Source organism: Stegodyphus dumicola, chromosome X2 (assembly GCF_044657685.1).
Source record: "Stegodyphus dumicola isolate Sdum_Otavi_A_Nest chromosome X2, ASM4465768v1".
Classification (NCBI taxonomy): domain Eukaryota; kingdom Metazoa; phylum Arthropoda; class Arachnida; order Araneae; family Eresidae; genus Stegodyphus; species Stegodyphus dumicola.
The window spans coordinates 181,038,209-181,054,702 of NC_140781.1; the positions used below are offsets into that span (position 1 = coordinate 181,038,209).

Here is a 16,494-nt window from a genome sequence, read left to right on the forward strand (position 1 = left end):
TCAAACTTTGTCTTTTAATACTCAAAAGAAGTCCCTAAAATATAAATGAAAGAAATTTTATGCATATAAAAAAAGCTGTAGAGACATTAGGTTATTTCGAAGCAGGAGACGTGAAAAATGAGCAATGCCCTCGCCGGGACTCGAGCCTTGGACATCTCGAATACGCGCAGAGTGTGCTGACCATTACATCACAAAGGCATGCTAAGAAGGCAGGAGAAACACCTTATATACTTCCCCTTTTAAAAGGTGACTGGGAATTATGGGAGTCAATCATCAAATCCGAACAATCATCATCCACCAAGGCGTCACTGTAGAGACATTAGGTATTTTTTGAAAGCAGGAGAGATGAAAAATGAGCCATGCCTTTGCCGGGACTCAAGCCATGGTCTTCTTGATACGCGCCGAGTGTGCTGACCACTACACCACGAAGGCATGCTAAAAAGGCAGAAGAAATACCTTATACAGGTATATATGTCAAACTTCAAACTTGTGACTCCTTTACCAAATTCTTAATTATCAAAATATTTCATATTTCTACCATATGGTAAACTGCACAACAAAAAATTGTTATAATTTAAAAGTTTTTAAAAATTCCCTTACAAGACAAAAAAATTTTCTTGGATTAACTAATAACTGAAATCATGAGAATTAAAGAATATTTGCTAACATAAATTAATTACAATCATATAAAATATATTCAAAAGTTATGCTGTGTATAATTTAAATAATTCTTAATTAACATCAAATTTAGTGCATATTAAGATATTTTCCATTTATCTTGAAATCAATTTTAAATATTTTAACCTATCATGTCATATCCAAGGATACCAAAATTGAAATTATGTTACTGACTTTTCATTAAAAAATTAAAGAAATGTAATTTCAAAAAAAGTATTACTCTTGATATTTCATCAGTTTTAACTCTTCTATATTTTTATCCTTAGTATATATTATACAATAAAAAAATTCTAGAATAAAATAATTATACATCATAACTGTATATAAGGGCAATTTTCACATAATATATAAGCTGTTCATATGTATAGTACTCAAAATTCATTTCAAATGCATAAAAAATGCTATTCCACTTTCATTTACAAAAATTATCATTTTTGGAAAAGGAGATTTATCTCCACACATATTTAAATACTATCAAAATATTACTCATTACAGGGAAGGAGTAATCTTTTTAAATATTACAGCTTGCACTAAAACATAAAGTCAATAAAGGTTTCAACAAATTAAAAATTTTGACTTAAATATATTTTTGCATTATACTTATACAGTTTATGACCACACAGAACATTAAAAGTTACTTCCCAATCACACTTTCACTATTGACACAAAAATTCAACTTTTCACAAATACAAATTTCACTACAAAACACATAGTACAATCACAATATTTATAGAACAAATACACAAAAACTACATTATGTAGCTGCAATCATGAAAAACATAACAGAGATTTTATGCATATGATTTATATATATTTAATTGCTTGCATATAAAATGCCTCAAAATGTTTGGCACATTATTAAACTCTACAATGCATCTAAAAATCAAAAGTTTTGACCTACAATAGAAACTTGTGCAAAGGTTTAAAACTTAATAACAAATATATAATTTAAGATTTATTTTTGATCTCCAGATCCCAAAGCAGCTTCTAAATTTATGAACTATCTTCAGCAGTATGTAACTAAATAATGTCAGTGAAAGGTGACAGGGAGATATAACTTACTTAGAATACATTTCCGAATTTTAAGAAAAAAAAAAAAAATTTTTTTTTAACATACACTATTTGGCCTTTTTCATTTTTTATTTCTTATTAATATAACATGAAATATAAGCATTTCATTTTATTTCATAATTTACTTTAGAATCTTTGCAGGCCAACAGTGCCTGAGCAGTACAGCTGCTGCACATTGCTAGTTTGATCGAGGTTGAAATCCTGGCAAATGAGCTGACTTTATTGGAATTTTCTCCCATGTGTAACGTGGATACAAGTAATCTGCCATGGCATCTCTGCTCTACTCAGATAGATCTCAAATTGATTTGCCTTAATAAATTAACCACAGAACTTTTGATTTTTTTGACAAAAACACTACATTTAAAAGAAAGGTTTGACCCTGGTAAAGGTTAATAACAGTACCTGAAAATATTAAAATTTACCTAAATTTAAGAAATAAAATCCCTGTTAAACTCATGAATCATGAATCAAACTTCATGAGTGGTAATAACCAAATATGTTCAAAGACATTTTTTTTTCAAGAGCAGGTTTAATTCATTTTAAATAGATAGTAGGAAAACATTAATATTTTAAACTGTTGAAATAAAAACTTATGATACTAAGAGTATAATTTAATATGTATAATGATAAAATGTGAAACACAGAATTTCTGCACAATGACAAAATTATGATTTTATGAACAAGCTAAACAACCTAACATAGTTTGATAAATTTTATAATTAATTAATATTTTAATACACTAAATACAAAAACCAACATCACTTTAAATACAGCACATAATTTTAAAGCATAATTTCTGTGAAACATCTTAACAACTTATTAGAAAATACCCAAACAGCACAGTTTCACATTTTTTTTCCAGGGTAACATAATGAAAATATTCAGAACCACTACTGATTTTTAAAACAGCATACTTCTATTTGTTTTAAAAGGTCTTAAGATTTGGCAATTAAAAGAAAAAGAAAAATATTTGAACAAGAAGAGATATTATCAATGTTTGTAGATAAAGCAATTAACTGATAAGACAGCTAAGCTTTACACAACTAAACACAAGACTAAACAAATTTTATTTGCATGCACAATCACATTTAATACAAGTTTAATGTGCTAATTCAGAAAACTGACTGAATTTATAGCAATACGAAACAGGTCCCATGCAACCTGAACTACTGGTCCAATGACAACTATATAGCAAGCAGTATGCAATTCATGCTCATAAAAATATTTCAAAAACAAGTGGTAGTATTTGTGAGACATGTTAAGTCTACAATTAAGGAAACAATTTAAAGCATACTAGAACACAAAAGCTGATCAAAAGAAAATTAGAAAAAAGAAACAGCAATTGTCCTTTCAATAAAACATGAAACGATTAATATTAAAAAATGAAAAGAATAAAAATCTTATGTGATTATTATAAACATGGTCATTATACCCCAATATGTGAGCTGGATGGTACAATAAATGGTGACACAAATAAGAATGCTGTTTGTCACTATATCTTTGGCACAATGCCAAAACGCAAAATGTGTTTTTTTTTTTTTTTTGAAACAACAATTTTGCAAAACCAGAAATCTGCAAAAATGTTTTTAAAGATTTTTGCAGATTTCTGGTGTTTTTAAAGGTTTCTTATTAACATAACATGAAATGTTTTTAAAAAAAGCATTTAAAGATTTGGATTTAAGAAAATTAATGTCACAAAAACTTTCATATATTTTATTACACAGAGTATGCAATTCCTTTTTTAGCATAGCTAAAAAAAACAACGAACAATTAACATGAAGTACAAAAACCACAGATTTATAATGCCAACAATGTAAAAGAAAAGGTCATTAACTGTCAGAGCGGCATGGGTTCTTAGATCTGCTCATGAATGCTAAATTTGTATAATTAATTATTTTAGTTTCTGTTTTCATAAACTTCTATTTATTAAGCTGATATTTACATCATTAAAGAAAATAAAGCAAATATTTTAAAGTAATGTATAACAAGAGACCAAAAAAAAACTTATGACTGCCCGCTCAGGTGTTAGTAAAAAATACACAGAATGGCCTTTAAAGTATCCATGAAGTTAAAAAATAATGTAGATTTGAAACTATGCAAATACTTCACATTTGTCAAGAGCCATAAAGATAGAAAATAATGTCCAAACAAGGAAATGTAGCCTAATTAAAAAGATTTCTAAAGGTTCTTGCATAATTTGGGAGTCAAAATGTGTTAATTCATTTAATTATTAATATTTAATAATTTAAGAACAAAGCAATAAAACCTGGTCTTGTATTAATTGAGTTCTGATTTCTTTGCATTATTACATTTGTTACATAATGTAGTGCAGATCAATTTTCAAGAAACCAGCTGTTTAGCAATGCTTTAATCAAGCATTTTACAAAAAATACAACAAAGAACGTAAATGAATAAACTGCAGTATAAAGCATGACAGGTTCTGATGCATGCAAAAAATATTAATTCAAATAATGTTTACACAAAGCGGTGTGCACAGCACACATAAATCATTGCACATTAACAAAAGCAGAAGAATCAGTTATTTAAATATAAGACTAGTTTTAAAAAAGCGTACGCTGGAAGTAGCTTACATTTACAAAGCAGTTCATTACAATATTGCTTAATCCCCTGAGTTTGGTGCAATATGTCCGCGTAAATATACATCATCATACATATGTCCAAAATACTCATCATCTGCCTTGCGTATTGCATACCGTACATTTCTTATAAATTCACGCTTTGACATTTTATTCTTGATATGAGGACTTGACAAATCAACAGACAGCATTATCAAGGAAAAGCATAAAATATATACCATATCTAAAAAATTAAAAAAAAAAGTTATCAATAAGCAATAAAATGCAAATGTACAATTTATTCATAAAATTACAAGCTGCTTTAAGTGATTTTAAATGCTGCCGTGAACTTAGAAGAAATAAAGTGAGCACATACCTGAAAGCATAAATATCATATATACTGCAAAATTTATACACTTTTTTGTGTATCTTATAATGCAAGTTGACTCTAAAAACTTGCATTTGACAAACAAAAGTTTTCCAAATTTGAACATTTAACATAATCTTTCTAATGAATATAACTTTTACCAAACACTCACTAAAATATACTTTTATAAATATTGTTTTCATAAATGACAAAAAACTGCAGGTCTGAAACCTTAGAAATTAAAGTTTTAAAAGTATTAAAAACAAAAGTTTAAAAGTAGTCTGAAAATGAAGTTTCCCTTCGTTTACTAAACAACATTGTTAACCCTCTCGCTCCGAATCCCGCTATTTCCACAGGCAACGTAAAAGTAGCAAAATTTGCGCAACCCGCGATTTCCGCGGGGATGAATTTTTGCCGTCTATTTAACTGTGCAAACCACTCTTTCCCCATTCAAGGTTTCTTTTTGCTTTTCTGTGATGTTTAATTGTGTATTTAGATGTGGGCTAACAGATAGTGTTAGTTATCCACATTTATGTCTAATATACAAAAATACATAATGTAGCATTTTGCATGTGCTTTTCAGAGCTCAAATATGTCTGGCAGGAAGCGTTTCACGAGTGATATAACCTATATTCTTGATGATATTTCCGACACTGATAGTAGTTCTGACTCTGATTTCAAGTATATTGAATATAGCTATAGCGAAACTGATGAGAATTTCTGGGATTCCTCTGCAGATAGTGATGAATCAGAAAATTCAGTTTCTATTGAAAATGTTCGACAGTGATGCAAAATTGATAAGCAAAATATTACATTATGCCAAATATTTTCATTAGTAAACATGTTTTACCTTTGTATTTTACAAAATAAATCATAATTTAACCAATATTAATTTCCAAAATTTTCTTTTTATATCATTATTCTTCAATTTCAGTATTCTGACAACCTTTTTCAATGATCTAATTCTATATTGAAAAAAAACTTTTACAACAAATTTTTGTATTTTGTATATTTTAACTCTAAAATATATGTAGATTTGAAATATGTAATAAAAAAATATGCAATTTTTTAACCTATTTTGATAAAAAAAAAGTGTGCAGTGAGAGGGTTATAACTTCAAATTTACTCTATTTAGTGACAATATTGCATTTAAACTGAGGTAAGGTCCGTTTGTAAGTGAATGTACTACAGTCAAAAGTCGTTAATCCGGAGTCGTCGGGACTTCGGCGATTCTGGATTATCGATTTTTCCGGATTATAGATCATCAGTTTAAATCTAGTAAGATGGCATGCAGAAATTATAAAATTAAAAATATGAAGCCGTAATTTATAAAATAAAGAACAATTATGATCTAAAGGGTATCAAAATTTACCAAAAAAAAAATGCTTAATATTTATTTGTTTACTTTATTAAACATTTCTTTCAATGTACGTTGTTTAAGTTGCTTCGTTCTTTATGTGATAATACTTTATCTTTAATTCTATAAACAGACATAATTTCTTGTTTAGTTACAAAGTTTCGCTGTTCAAGTCCTATAATTGCTGTGTCGAGAATACCGACTAATTTGTCAATCAAAATTTTTTCGTTTTCAATAACCTCTGGCACTTTCTTCGCTATTGAAAGCGAATTATAATGACGAGGAATTTGATTTAAATCATATCAAAGGAGTACATCGAGATGAAATACTACATTTAGTGAGGAATTATAAGCCAAATAAAATAAAAACATCTGCCCTGAAGATAAGGATAGTGCTGACAGATCAACTTCCAATTCAATGCGCGCCACGGCATTAAAGATAAACAAAGTTTAGATAAACAAATGTTAAAATTTAGATAAACAAAGGATATGCCTTTATCCATTTTTTGCAGCAATTCCACTTCTTGTTTAATGGACTTCGAAACATACTTTCGCTTTGTGGATCCTTTACATATTAGTAAATATATATCAGAAATTCTATTTGACATAATCGAAAGTTCAAGCTTACTTTTATAAAATTGCTCTAACAGTCTGCAAAAAATAATAAGCCGAATCCAATTCGAAGATTAAGGAACAACGCAATCTGCAACATTCACTGAATTAGATAATTTTAGCTTAGCTTATACAATCCGTTATACATTAAACGCACATTCGTAAATGTATTTTGCGCACGCGCACATGCGTATTCGCAGCCGTAAAGGTATTCGCAGCTGTAAAGGCACATGCGTATTCACATGCGTCGCTCGACGCATGCGCGTAATCGCATTCGTAATCTGAAAATGAGAAACATTTTACAGTGCTACATTGAATAGACTTTATTCTGATGAAATATGCTGTTGATGTTTGAATATACACTGGTAAAAATTTACATATTTTGAGCATTTGTTTATTTTTTCACAAAATTTGGTTAATGCTGCATTCCCATTTTTCATACAACAAGCAGTTTTTCTTCACTTGCACCAAATAGGGTGTGTTTGGTGTGTTTTGTCACTCATTTTATCAAGAGCAGCTCAGAAATATTTCATTGAATGTAGTATTTGCTCATTTCAAAAGAATAATCTGGTATTCCAACTGACCCTTAAATTTAAACTTTAGACAAAGAAACAGCAAGTCTAATGGAAGTAAAGAAATAATCAGTGATTTTATTTCTCCCCTTTAAAAAAGGATTTGCAAGGTGCATGGTATTCTTTCAAAACTCACTTTTTTGAAAAAGTATGTCTCTTCTTATCAGACAAAAGTTTAAATAAGCCTCTTATTTAAAAAGAACTTAGAACATAAAGGCATGTTCTTGTGCTAAGAAAATCAATTACAGCTCGTGGTGATTTAGTTAAACAAGAAGAGTCAAACGCAAACTAAAAATGTGGACTAGATGTCAAAGACTTTAAGCTGGCTCAGTAGCTCTATCGTCATAACAAATTCAAATGTCAGCAGTGATAATACCAAGATAAATAATTACAAATTATCACAGCTGGCAGGAGCTAATGCAGTGAGCAAGCGGATGTCAGACACACATCTTACATTCCTGTACACTCTGTCATTTACACTTAACAATGATTATGTATGTTACATAAACACCTTGCATTATATAATGTTTGTTATTAGCTGCAGTAAGTCTGAATGTGCAGGGGCACTGCTAGTGAAGCCCATAAAAGGGATGGCATTTAAAGCTCACTCCCAAGACAGCTGTTTTTGGAGTGATCAGTAACGCTGTCAACCTATACAACAGAGGACTGCTAGTTCTATCTTCATCGGCTGCAGAAGTCCAGACGAATATGTGCTTCACAGGCACCCTCCATTGGCAAACTTTACCATTAAATACCTAACTAAAAAGCAGGAAGCAACTGATTCACTATATCAATCATAAAGGGTTATCACATGACCAGCTTGGTCTAATGACAACCAGCAAGAAAAACATTTAACAATACAGCCACAATTGCGACACTAGGAGGTGATCACATGCTCTGCTGCTGTACCTCACACACAGATAAAACTGCATCACAGTAGAAACACAACCATGTCTAACCAAAAACGGTGGAATGGTAGCTCATGCCCCAGCCACAACCTAACAAACGCATGCCAACAGATTAGGATCTTTCAATTCTGCTCACAGTGCTATGACAGGCCTTATGTGGGGATACTTCAATTACATGCTGCAAAAGACATGGTATTTACAACTTGCTTCAGGGACTGTTAATTTTAGAGTTATCACTAAGACCAGCAAACCAAAAGGCACAGGATTGCAGGTTCTGGCTTCACTGGCAGCAGAAGTCCAGATGAACTTGCGTTTCACAGACACCCTCTACTGGAAACCATCACCATTAAAATAACTAAAATGCAGGAAGAAAGCAGTTCATTATACCAATCATGGACGGCACCATGAGATTGGCTAGGTCGAACAACCAGCAGCAGAAACACATAACAATAATGCTGCAAATGTATTACCTATGGATACAGGGAGTATATATAGTATTTCAATGTAGACAGCACCGGTTATTGCATCCTTTTTAAAAGGTTAATGTATGAAGCCTTTTAGAAAAGTTCAAATATTTAGAAAAAGGGGGGAAAAAGTAGAACTTATAATATTTTTTTATCAGTACTCACCTGTATTTAATTGTAATTTTGGATTGCATTGGCAAAACCTTGCAGAAAATTTTTCCAACAGAAAATGCAAGTAACCATCAAGCTGATTTGGAGCTTGAAGAGTTTGGAAAAAATTTCTCAATGCTTGAGGTAGAAACTGGTTTGAAAAGTTGTGCAATTCGATAAGATGGCTCAGTACATCTCTCCTGATGATGAAATAAAGACTCATGAATTTACTGATACATTGACACTTAACCCCTTCAGGACAGGCACGTCACATGCATCAGCCGCCAACTGTATCTCAGAGCTAGGTTATGTCAAATATGAATCATCATTTAAATTACTTTTTAAACAGGTGTAACACATATGAATTTTTAGATAGAGTGCTTAATTAGTATCTTTTTTTGGCCACTAGATATAGCCTTATACCTGTTATGATGGAACTTATTGAGACTAGAGAATGTTTAACTCCATTCCCTTAGAGTATTTTTTATTTCTTGGTATTTTGTTTTGGAATCCTGAAATCATGGGTTGAGTAATGTAAATAAACAGCTGACTAGGAACTGTATCAGCTGATATAAACACAAGGGGGATATTCTCGATGCATTTAAATACTTTATATCATTTAGCAAAACATATTTTAACTTCAAATGGCATAGAAAATGTAAAGTTTTCAAATTCTGATAACTACCTGAGTGTTCCTCTCATAACTGCCAAAAACTGGAACAACTGGTCCACAAATTTTATTAAAGTGAATTTTTTTAAGCTTAGCAGAGCAAACTCAGTATCCCAACTAGACAGTGCATCCTGTTAACGCGCCATCCCAAGAGAGCAGTTTGGTGACTGAGGCAGCTATCATGAAAGGGTTACACAAAAGATGAATTTAAGAAAATGAATAAATACACTTATTTCAGTAACAACTGTATTTTAGCATTGAATACAGAGTTATTAAAAGCTAATACAAAATCTGAAAGCTTTCAGATTTTAAATTACGTCCACAGGGGCGTTTTTTTAATATTTTGTGGTTTTCCTATATTTATTAAATGCCATGTTCTTCACACTTAAACCATAAAATTCAGTTCAACAGCAATATCACAAAATAATTTTAAAATGAGCGTTATCTTTAGAATTTTTGATACACAGTCTCGTGTGCTGGGGATAAAAATGTTTCTTCTGTACAACGTTGCCATTGCTTACTTTGAAATCCTCGAGTTCATTAATAAAAAAATTTTTTAAGTTTTACAAAATATGATATCGATAATAAAACAAATTTCAAATTTGGGCTTCCAGATGCCCATATTCGCAGGAAGATTAAGTTATTCAAAATTTTATGGGTCTAAGTACTGTTGCTTTACCACAATGTTAAAAACATACATACATTTATGCAGATTCTTCATTATTTAATTTCTTTAAATATAATAAAGGGGGATAATATTTGGTGGCGACAATTTGAAAAGTGAAACAACGCTTGTAGTGAATCAATGCAAAATGGCAATTAATAGTCCTTCTGGGCAAATTGCCCCTTTGGACTAAAAATTCAGCACTGCTCTTAAAAAAATGTATGAACATGAATATTTATGGGTGTTTAATAGCAAGTCAATATACATGTAAAGAGAAAAATGTTCTTTAATGTAAACTTTCAAATTTTCCTAGTTTGAAAAATGTGCAAAGGCTTGGTTTACAGTCCTTTAATTTAAGCTTGTTTCACTTCTGCATAACACACAGATCATGATAAGAAGAAAGAATTATTAATGTTCCCAAATTTTAATATTTGTGGCACATCTAACAGTTTCTAATCTTTTAAAATACCTATATACATGGCCCTGCTATGTGAATCTTAACAAGATACTAAAACAAAACATAAATCACAGATAAAAACAAAACAGAAATCAAAACAATAACTGATGAAGGTGAAATCTGCAAATATGCATGCAGTTAGACCACAAAATCTGCGGACTTGCATATCCACCTGGCAGTAACATTATACTAATGTGATGTAAAATAGTGCAAGAAATAGTTAATATTTTTTTTTTTTTTTAATCTTCAGTAAAAATTTTGTTTTTACAAGATGTAGATAAGGCACGTTACAACATTTTATTAAAAAAGTATTTAATTTATATAAAATTACTTTTCATGCATGGCAAGATGCAGAGCAATGTGTTAATGCAATAATGAATTAACAATTAAATTTATGAATAAATTTTGGAAGTATGAGATCAAAATCCATCAAATGCTGATGCAGGTGTATAAAAAATATATGATGCAATGATTAGTATCATTCAAATGAATTAAATACTTCCAAGCCAGTACAGTAGACATGATTGACGATGTGAAAGTAAGGGGCTTTCAACTGTACTCATTGATTAAACCATCACTCAAAACTGTTTTCTAGTGATAGACTGACAACTAACTGTTCGGATGATTTATGAAAAATGAATTTGTAGAGACTATAGGATTCTTTTTTAAGTCGGAGAAATGAAAAATTAGCAAATGCCTTCGTCCGGAATCAAGGCACGGACCTCTGGAATACTGGCACAACGTGCAGCACGAAGGCATGCTAGGAAAGCAAAAGAAATACCTTATACTCCCCTTTTTAAAGGGCGACTGGGGTTTTAGGGGGCCCAATCACCAAATCCTGGGTGTGGAGAATTTTCATCCAACACCCTTTTAGTTCGGGCGCCACTGTAGAGACATTAGGACTTTTTTTTAAGTTGGAGAAATGAAAAATTAGCAAACGCCTTTGCTGGGAATCAAACCACGGACTTCTGGAATATCGGCCCAGCGTGCAGAACCACTACACCACGAAAAGAAAGTGAGTGAAATACCTTTTAAATTTAGTAAAAATAACAATTTACAAGATTTTAGTCCAAAAATGGGGAATAGGAAAATTGTGTGCATACACTGTTTCAAAATGTCTCACTATTGAACAGAAACGAAAAAGTACTGTGTTGACATATCAAATCCCAATTTTCTAGATACGGTGATTGAGGTGTTGAGTCATGAGTTTGCAAACACAATTAGACACTGAAGTTAGTGAGCAAACCCAATATGAAAGAACTGCAAATGAAAAAAATTTTAAATCACATATTCAAAATCAAAATTGTAATCTTTTATACATATACATATAAAAGATCATAAATTTTTGTATGTATATAAACACATATACATTCATGAAACTGCGTACCATAAATTTGTCCCAGAAAATCATCTATAAGTGCAACTTAGTATGTAAATACCTTTAGATGCCTCTGAAATCATATGTCTATTGAAATGTGCTTGATTTTGCAGCATGACAACAGGCCTCTATCAGGTAAAATTTAATACACTTATTAACTAACTTTAGTGCTGAAGAGAAGTTTTATTGTTAGGAAAGATTATCATCTTTAAAACAATTTATTAAATGTTTGTCAATGGTTAATTAGTTTAAATACTAAACAATTTTCTACATGCAAACTCCATAAAATAAAATCTTTTTTAAATATTTTGTGCTGAATTTTTAAAAAAAAATGTTTTAATTCACTTCAAGCTGCAAATCTGAACTGCTCCAGATCTAAACATACTAGAAAAATTATATACATTTGCTAAAAAATGTATTACACATGATTTTATGAACTCAAAATTGAATTTCGTTTATAAAAGATAAAATACCAATAACTTTTCAGGAATATTGTAACCATCTACAGGGAAAAAAATAATGGCAAGAAGATTATTGCATTTGTTTTAGAGGACAAATGCTGCTCATTACTTTTCAAGAAAAGGAGATTAACTTCTTTCATTATAAACAACTCATATATTATCCAAGTTCTAAGTTACAAGTAGCCGGTGAAGCAAGACTGGCACTTGTGCATCTATCTAGGCATATCAGATATCACCAGGCCTTGTTAAGCTTCCACCCTGAATGGAATTCTGAGAGAACATCCAGAGTGGCAGACTAGGGGTCTCCCATCCCTCTTCCCCTACCACAACAGATACCACACACCTACAGAGAATTACATGCCTACAAACATTTATGCCTTTCCCAAGATTCAAAGCCAGGTCCTTTGCTACAGCAGTCGTCAACACTACCCTAAGTTACGACAAAAAGAGAAGTATAAATGTTAATGGAGTAACAAGATTTATATTTCTGATAAACTGTAGCATTAAAATTAAATTTACTGATTGCCCATAAAATATCAGGAAAAGGAACAGAACGATCAAATTCATTATCAACAGTGGACTGAAAAGGCACACTAATGGCCAAGTGATAACACTGCTGAATGCTATTAGTTTGCTGTAGTTTCAAATCCCAGCACACAGGCTGGCTGCTTAGGTATTGTCTTGATTTCCCACACGTGTAGCATGGATGTAAGCCAGTTTCTCTTAGTCCATGAAGACATGCCTCCCCTTGGTGGATACTGTTGAGTGCATCACCATAACAAAGAAATGGTACAATCAGCCCCATTCATCACTGATAAGATACCATTTTTAAAGTCATTTCAAAATATTTGTACTAGGGTTTTTCACATTGCTACCTGTGATTTTACCATAATACCAAACAATAAATAAATTTATTTCATTCTATTACTAGCATTAATTTCAAATACCTTATCCCTTTCAAACAAGTTCTATTAATTTACTGCATTGCACATCACGCATTTTAAAAGAATATAAAGCATACAGTATAAAAACATTGAAAGATTACAAAAAGCATAATACTATAATGCACACATATATTAAGCTGCCTTATTTTCGATTTTTAAAACCTAAAAATGTATATTTAAGTTTAAACTCTTCTACTAGAGAACTAAAACACATTACTAGCAAATTCTACTAATGAAATAAGTATGTATATATGGAGAAGGCAGACAGAGAAAATTCTATAAAAACTGCTTAAGGTATTTAAGGATTCCAAGATTTTCTACCCTGAAACTTACTCGTAAATAATAATACATGTTTTCAGTTCTCAGTATTTTCCAACTCATGTTCACTTTTGTTACATATAATCCATTAATTAAAAAATGCACCTTTATGAATTAAATAATGAAATAAAATACGGTATTCAGTCTCATATTCAAAATTATTAAAAACCACAGTTTATGAAAGAGCAAATCTTTTCACACAGATTATTTGGACACTAAAGATAGTATTTTGCATCAAATGTGCTCTAAGATGTAAAGCATCCTCAAACCACAAAACATACAAATTTGCTCAGTCATGTTTTAATATCATTAACCTACTCAGACATACCTATGTCTCTTCAGACATCCATGCACTCAGATGTATTTATATTATTCCCCGGCATACCCAAAATAAAATGTGCCTATTTTGCTGTTTCATTAAAACTAATGTAAAAACTGGTATAACTATAGACAGCATACATAAAAGATGTAAAGTTTTACTTTTATTAAACCAGTTTTTTTTATTATTTTGACTTTAACATAATTCTGCTTTCGTCAATTTCCACCAGAATGCAAATCAGTTAAAGTATAGATAAATAAGTTTCAAGCTACTGAGTTCTTTAGAGAGCATTTGGCAGCATTGACAGCTGCCATTCTGGATTAGATTTTCTGCTTTTGCAATTTTACTTGCTAGATTAAGTTTTTGCATGCCAAAATTTTTCTCACAAGCACTTAGTCAGCTTAGAGCCATGGTTTAGGCTAGGCTAATTGATTTTATACACTGCACTTGATCCACTTGTGTTTGCTTCCATGCAAGTCAATGGAATTCTGTTCCTGTTCATGTTTAGCAGTTCATGTAACCCTTAGGTAAAAGTTTTAAAAGTACTTTCATTCAACTTGTTACTTTAGTTGTGATAGTTTTTACAAAGAAATTAGACAGGACAAGTCATCCAATGATCCACACTCATGTCCAACTTTATCTTTACATGTACAATAATTATGATATTCCATAAAATATCCAATTGGTGTAATTTATGTTTGCAGGAAATGTGTAAAAGATAAAACGTATTAGCACTATTTAATCAAAAGTGATCAAACTATTTCTGATATGCAAAAGCACTTGGTACAAAGTGAATATCTTGAGTCTATGGTACATCATTTGATTTCAGAGTGTAAGGATTCAAAATGGTTTGTTATGTCTCTGAAATACCATTTGGAAAAACATGAAGTTGTGAATCATCAGGCGTTTTACAGCAGAGCAAACAATCATGAAAGCAGAAAAAGATGTATGAATATTTCAAGACAGACAGCCTGCATGCTATTGAAACAATTTCAGAATTCTAAATGAATAACAACTGCTTTTCAAGACTGATATCTGGCAACAACTGCTACCGTAACAGGAAGTCTACTGCTCGGCAATAAAGAGCTTGCAGCCACTGCTGAAATTGTTTATCATGGCAAACTGCATACAGAAGACTTTCATGAAAAAAGGCCCTTTATGTCAGAAAAATCAAAGGTATGTGTTTCACTTCTTCCACCAAAAGAGGAATTACTTTAAATGCTGTGAAGAACAGAAGAACTGGAGTGAACACAAAAGGTCATATGTTCTCTTTATACCGATAAATTGAGGTCTAGTTTAACTCTGATTCTAAACCTTTTTTGTTTGTAGGGAGTCAGGAACATAAACTCTTCCGTCGAACATTATGGAACATAACTGTTTTGATAATGCAGGTGAGATGGTTTGGGGAGAGAAATAATAATCAATGGACATATGTACCTACACATTTTCAACAGTGAATCTGTGACTAGCCAGAAATACTGGGTTGAGGTCTTATGTTAAGACATTTTAGAGGATCTGATGTTTTATTGATGAAATATAATGCTCACACCCTTCAAGCAAATCCCACTGATGAATTTCTTAAAAGTGAAGACATTTATATGAATACTATTTTCAGTAAAATCTCTCTTTCTATAAGTCTTAAGTTGATAGAAAACTTAAAGAAATATCCTTAAACTAAATATCCTCCTCTTAGAAGTATAAATGGCTTGCAGACCACACTGCTGGAGAAGTAGAGCTTAATTCCTAAAACTGAGGTTTAACTACATTATTGCCAACAATGTACACACATATCACATGTATTTAAGAAAAACATGTTGTGATGTGTACAACTCAGGAGAAATTACATTCCATATTAAATTCATAAGCCTTAATATTTTCTGAGTTCTTCCCCCCCCCCAAACTCTCTTTGTAATATACCATTACTATTTTCAGTGTTTCATGCTACATTTTTATATCATGTGCAGTATTCTTAATTTTTTTCTTTTGTAATTATGTGCTATGATGTTATGTATCATTCTGAACAAATTCATAAAACTATAGTTTATAGTTTTGGAGAAATCCATGATTTCATGCATGTAAAGATAATTTTGGACATGAGTGTATTGCTGTTTGCTTGGTGTTTTGGTAGTTTAATGTGACTTTATAAAGAATGGTGCAGTTTAAAAAAAATGCTTTAGTTATTTGTCATCTTAGAGGCAAAGCATGTACCATCAGTGTAGAAACATTAGGATTTTTGATGCTGAGATTGGTGAAAAATGAGCAATGCCCTCACTGGGACTCAAACCTCGGACCTCTCAAATATGCGCCAAGCGCGCTGGCAATTACACCATACAGGCATGCTAAGATGGCGAGAGCTTTACCTTATATACTCCCCCTTTTAAAGGCAGACTGGGGATTAGGGGACCCAACTGCCAAATTCTGGTGGTGGAGAATCATCATCCACCACCTTTTTTAGTTCAGACACCACTCAGAGACATTAGGATTTTTGATGCTGAGAGATGTGAAAAATGAGCAATGCCCTCGTTGAGA

The 16,494-nt window shown here is 31.5% G+C and overlaps 1 protein-coding gene across 2 annotated transcripts in view; it reads right to left on the reverse strand.

The window, feature by feature from the left end:
* LOC118187060 (F-box only protein 8-like) overlaps positions 1 to 16,494 on the reverse strand; it is a 103,810-nt gene that overhangs the window by 1,521 nt on the left and 85,795 nt on the right. For both annotated transcript variants that reach the window (XM_085808785.1, XM_035357239.2), the window contains exons 6-7: positions 8,770 to 8,954; positions 1 to 4,569 (exon numbers count right to left, since the gene is read on the reverse strand). The exon at positions 1 to 4,569 is cut by the window's left edge and continues 1,521 nt beyond it. In XM_085808785.1, the coding sequence (XP_085664911.1) occupies positions 4,370 to 4,569; positions 8,770 to 8,954 (385 nt within the window). In that variant the 3' untranslated portion in view covers positions 1 to 4,369. The remainder of the gene's footprint in view (positions 4,570 to 8,769; positions 8,955 to 16,494) is intronic.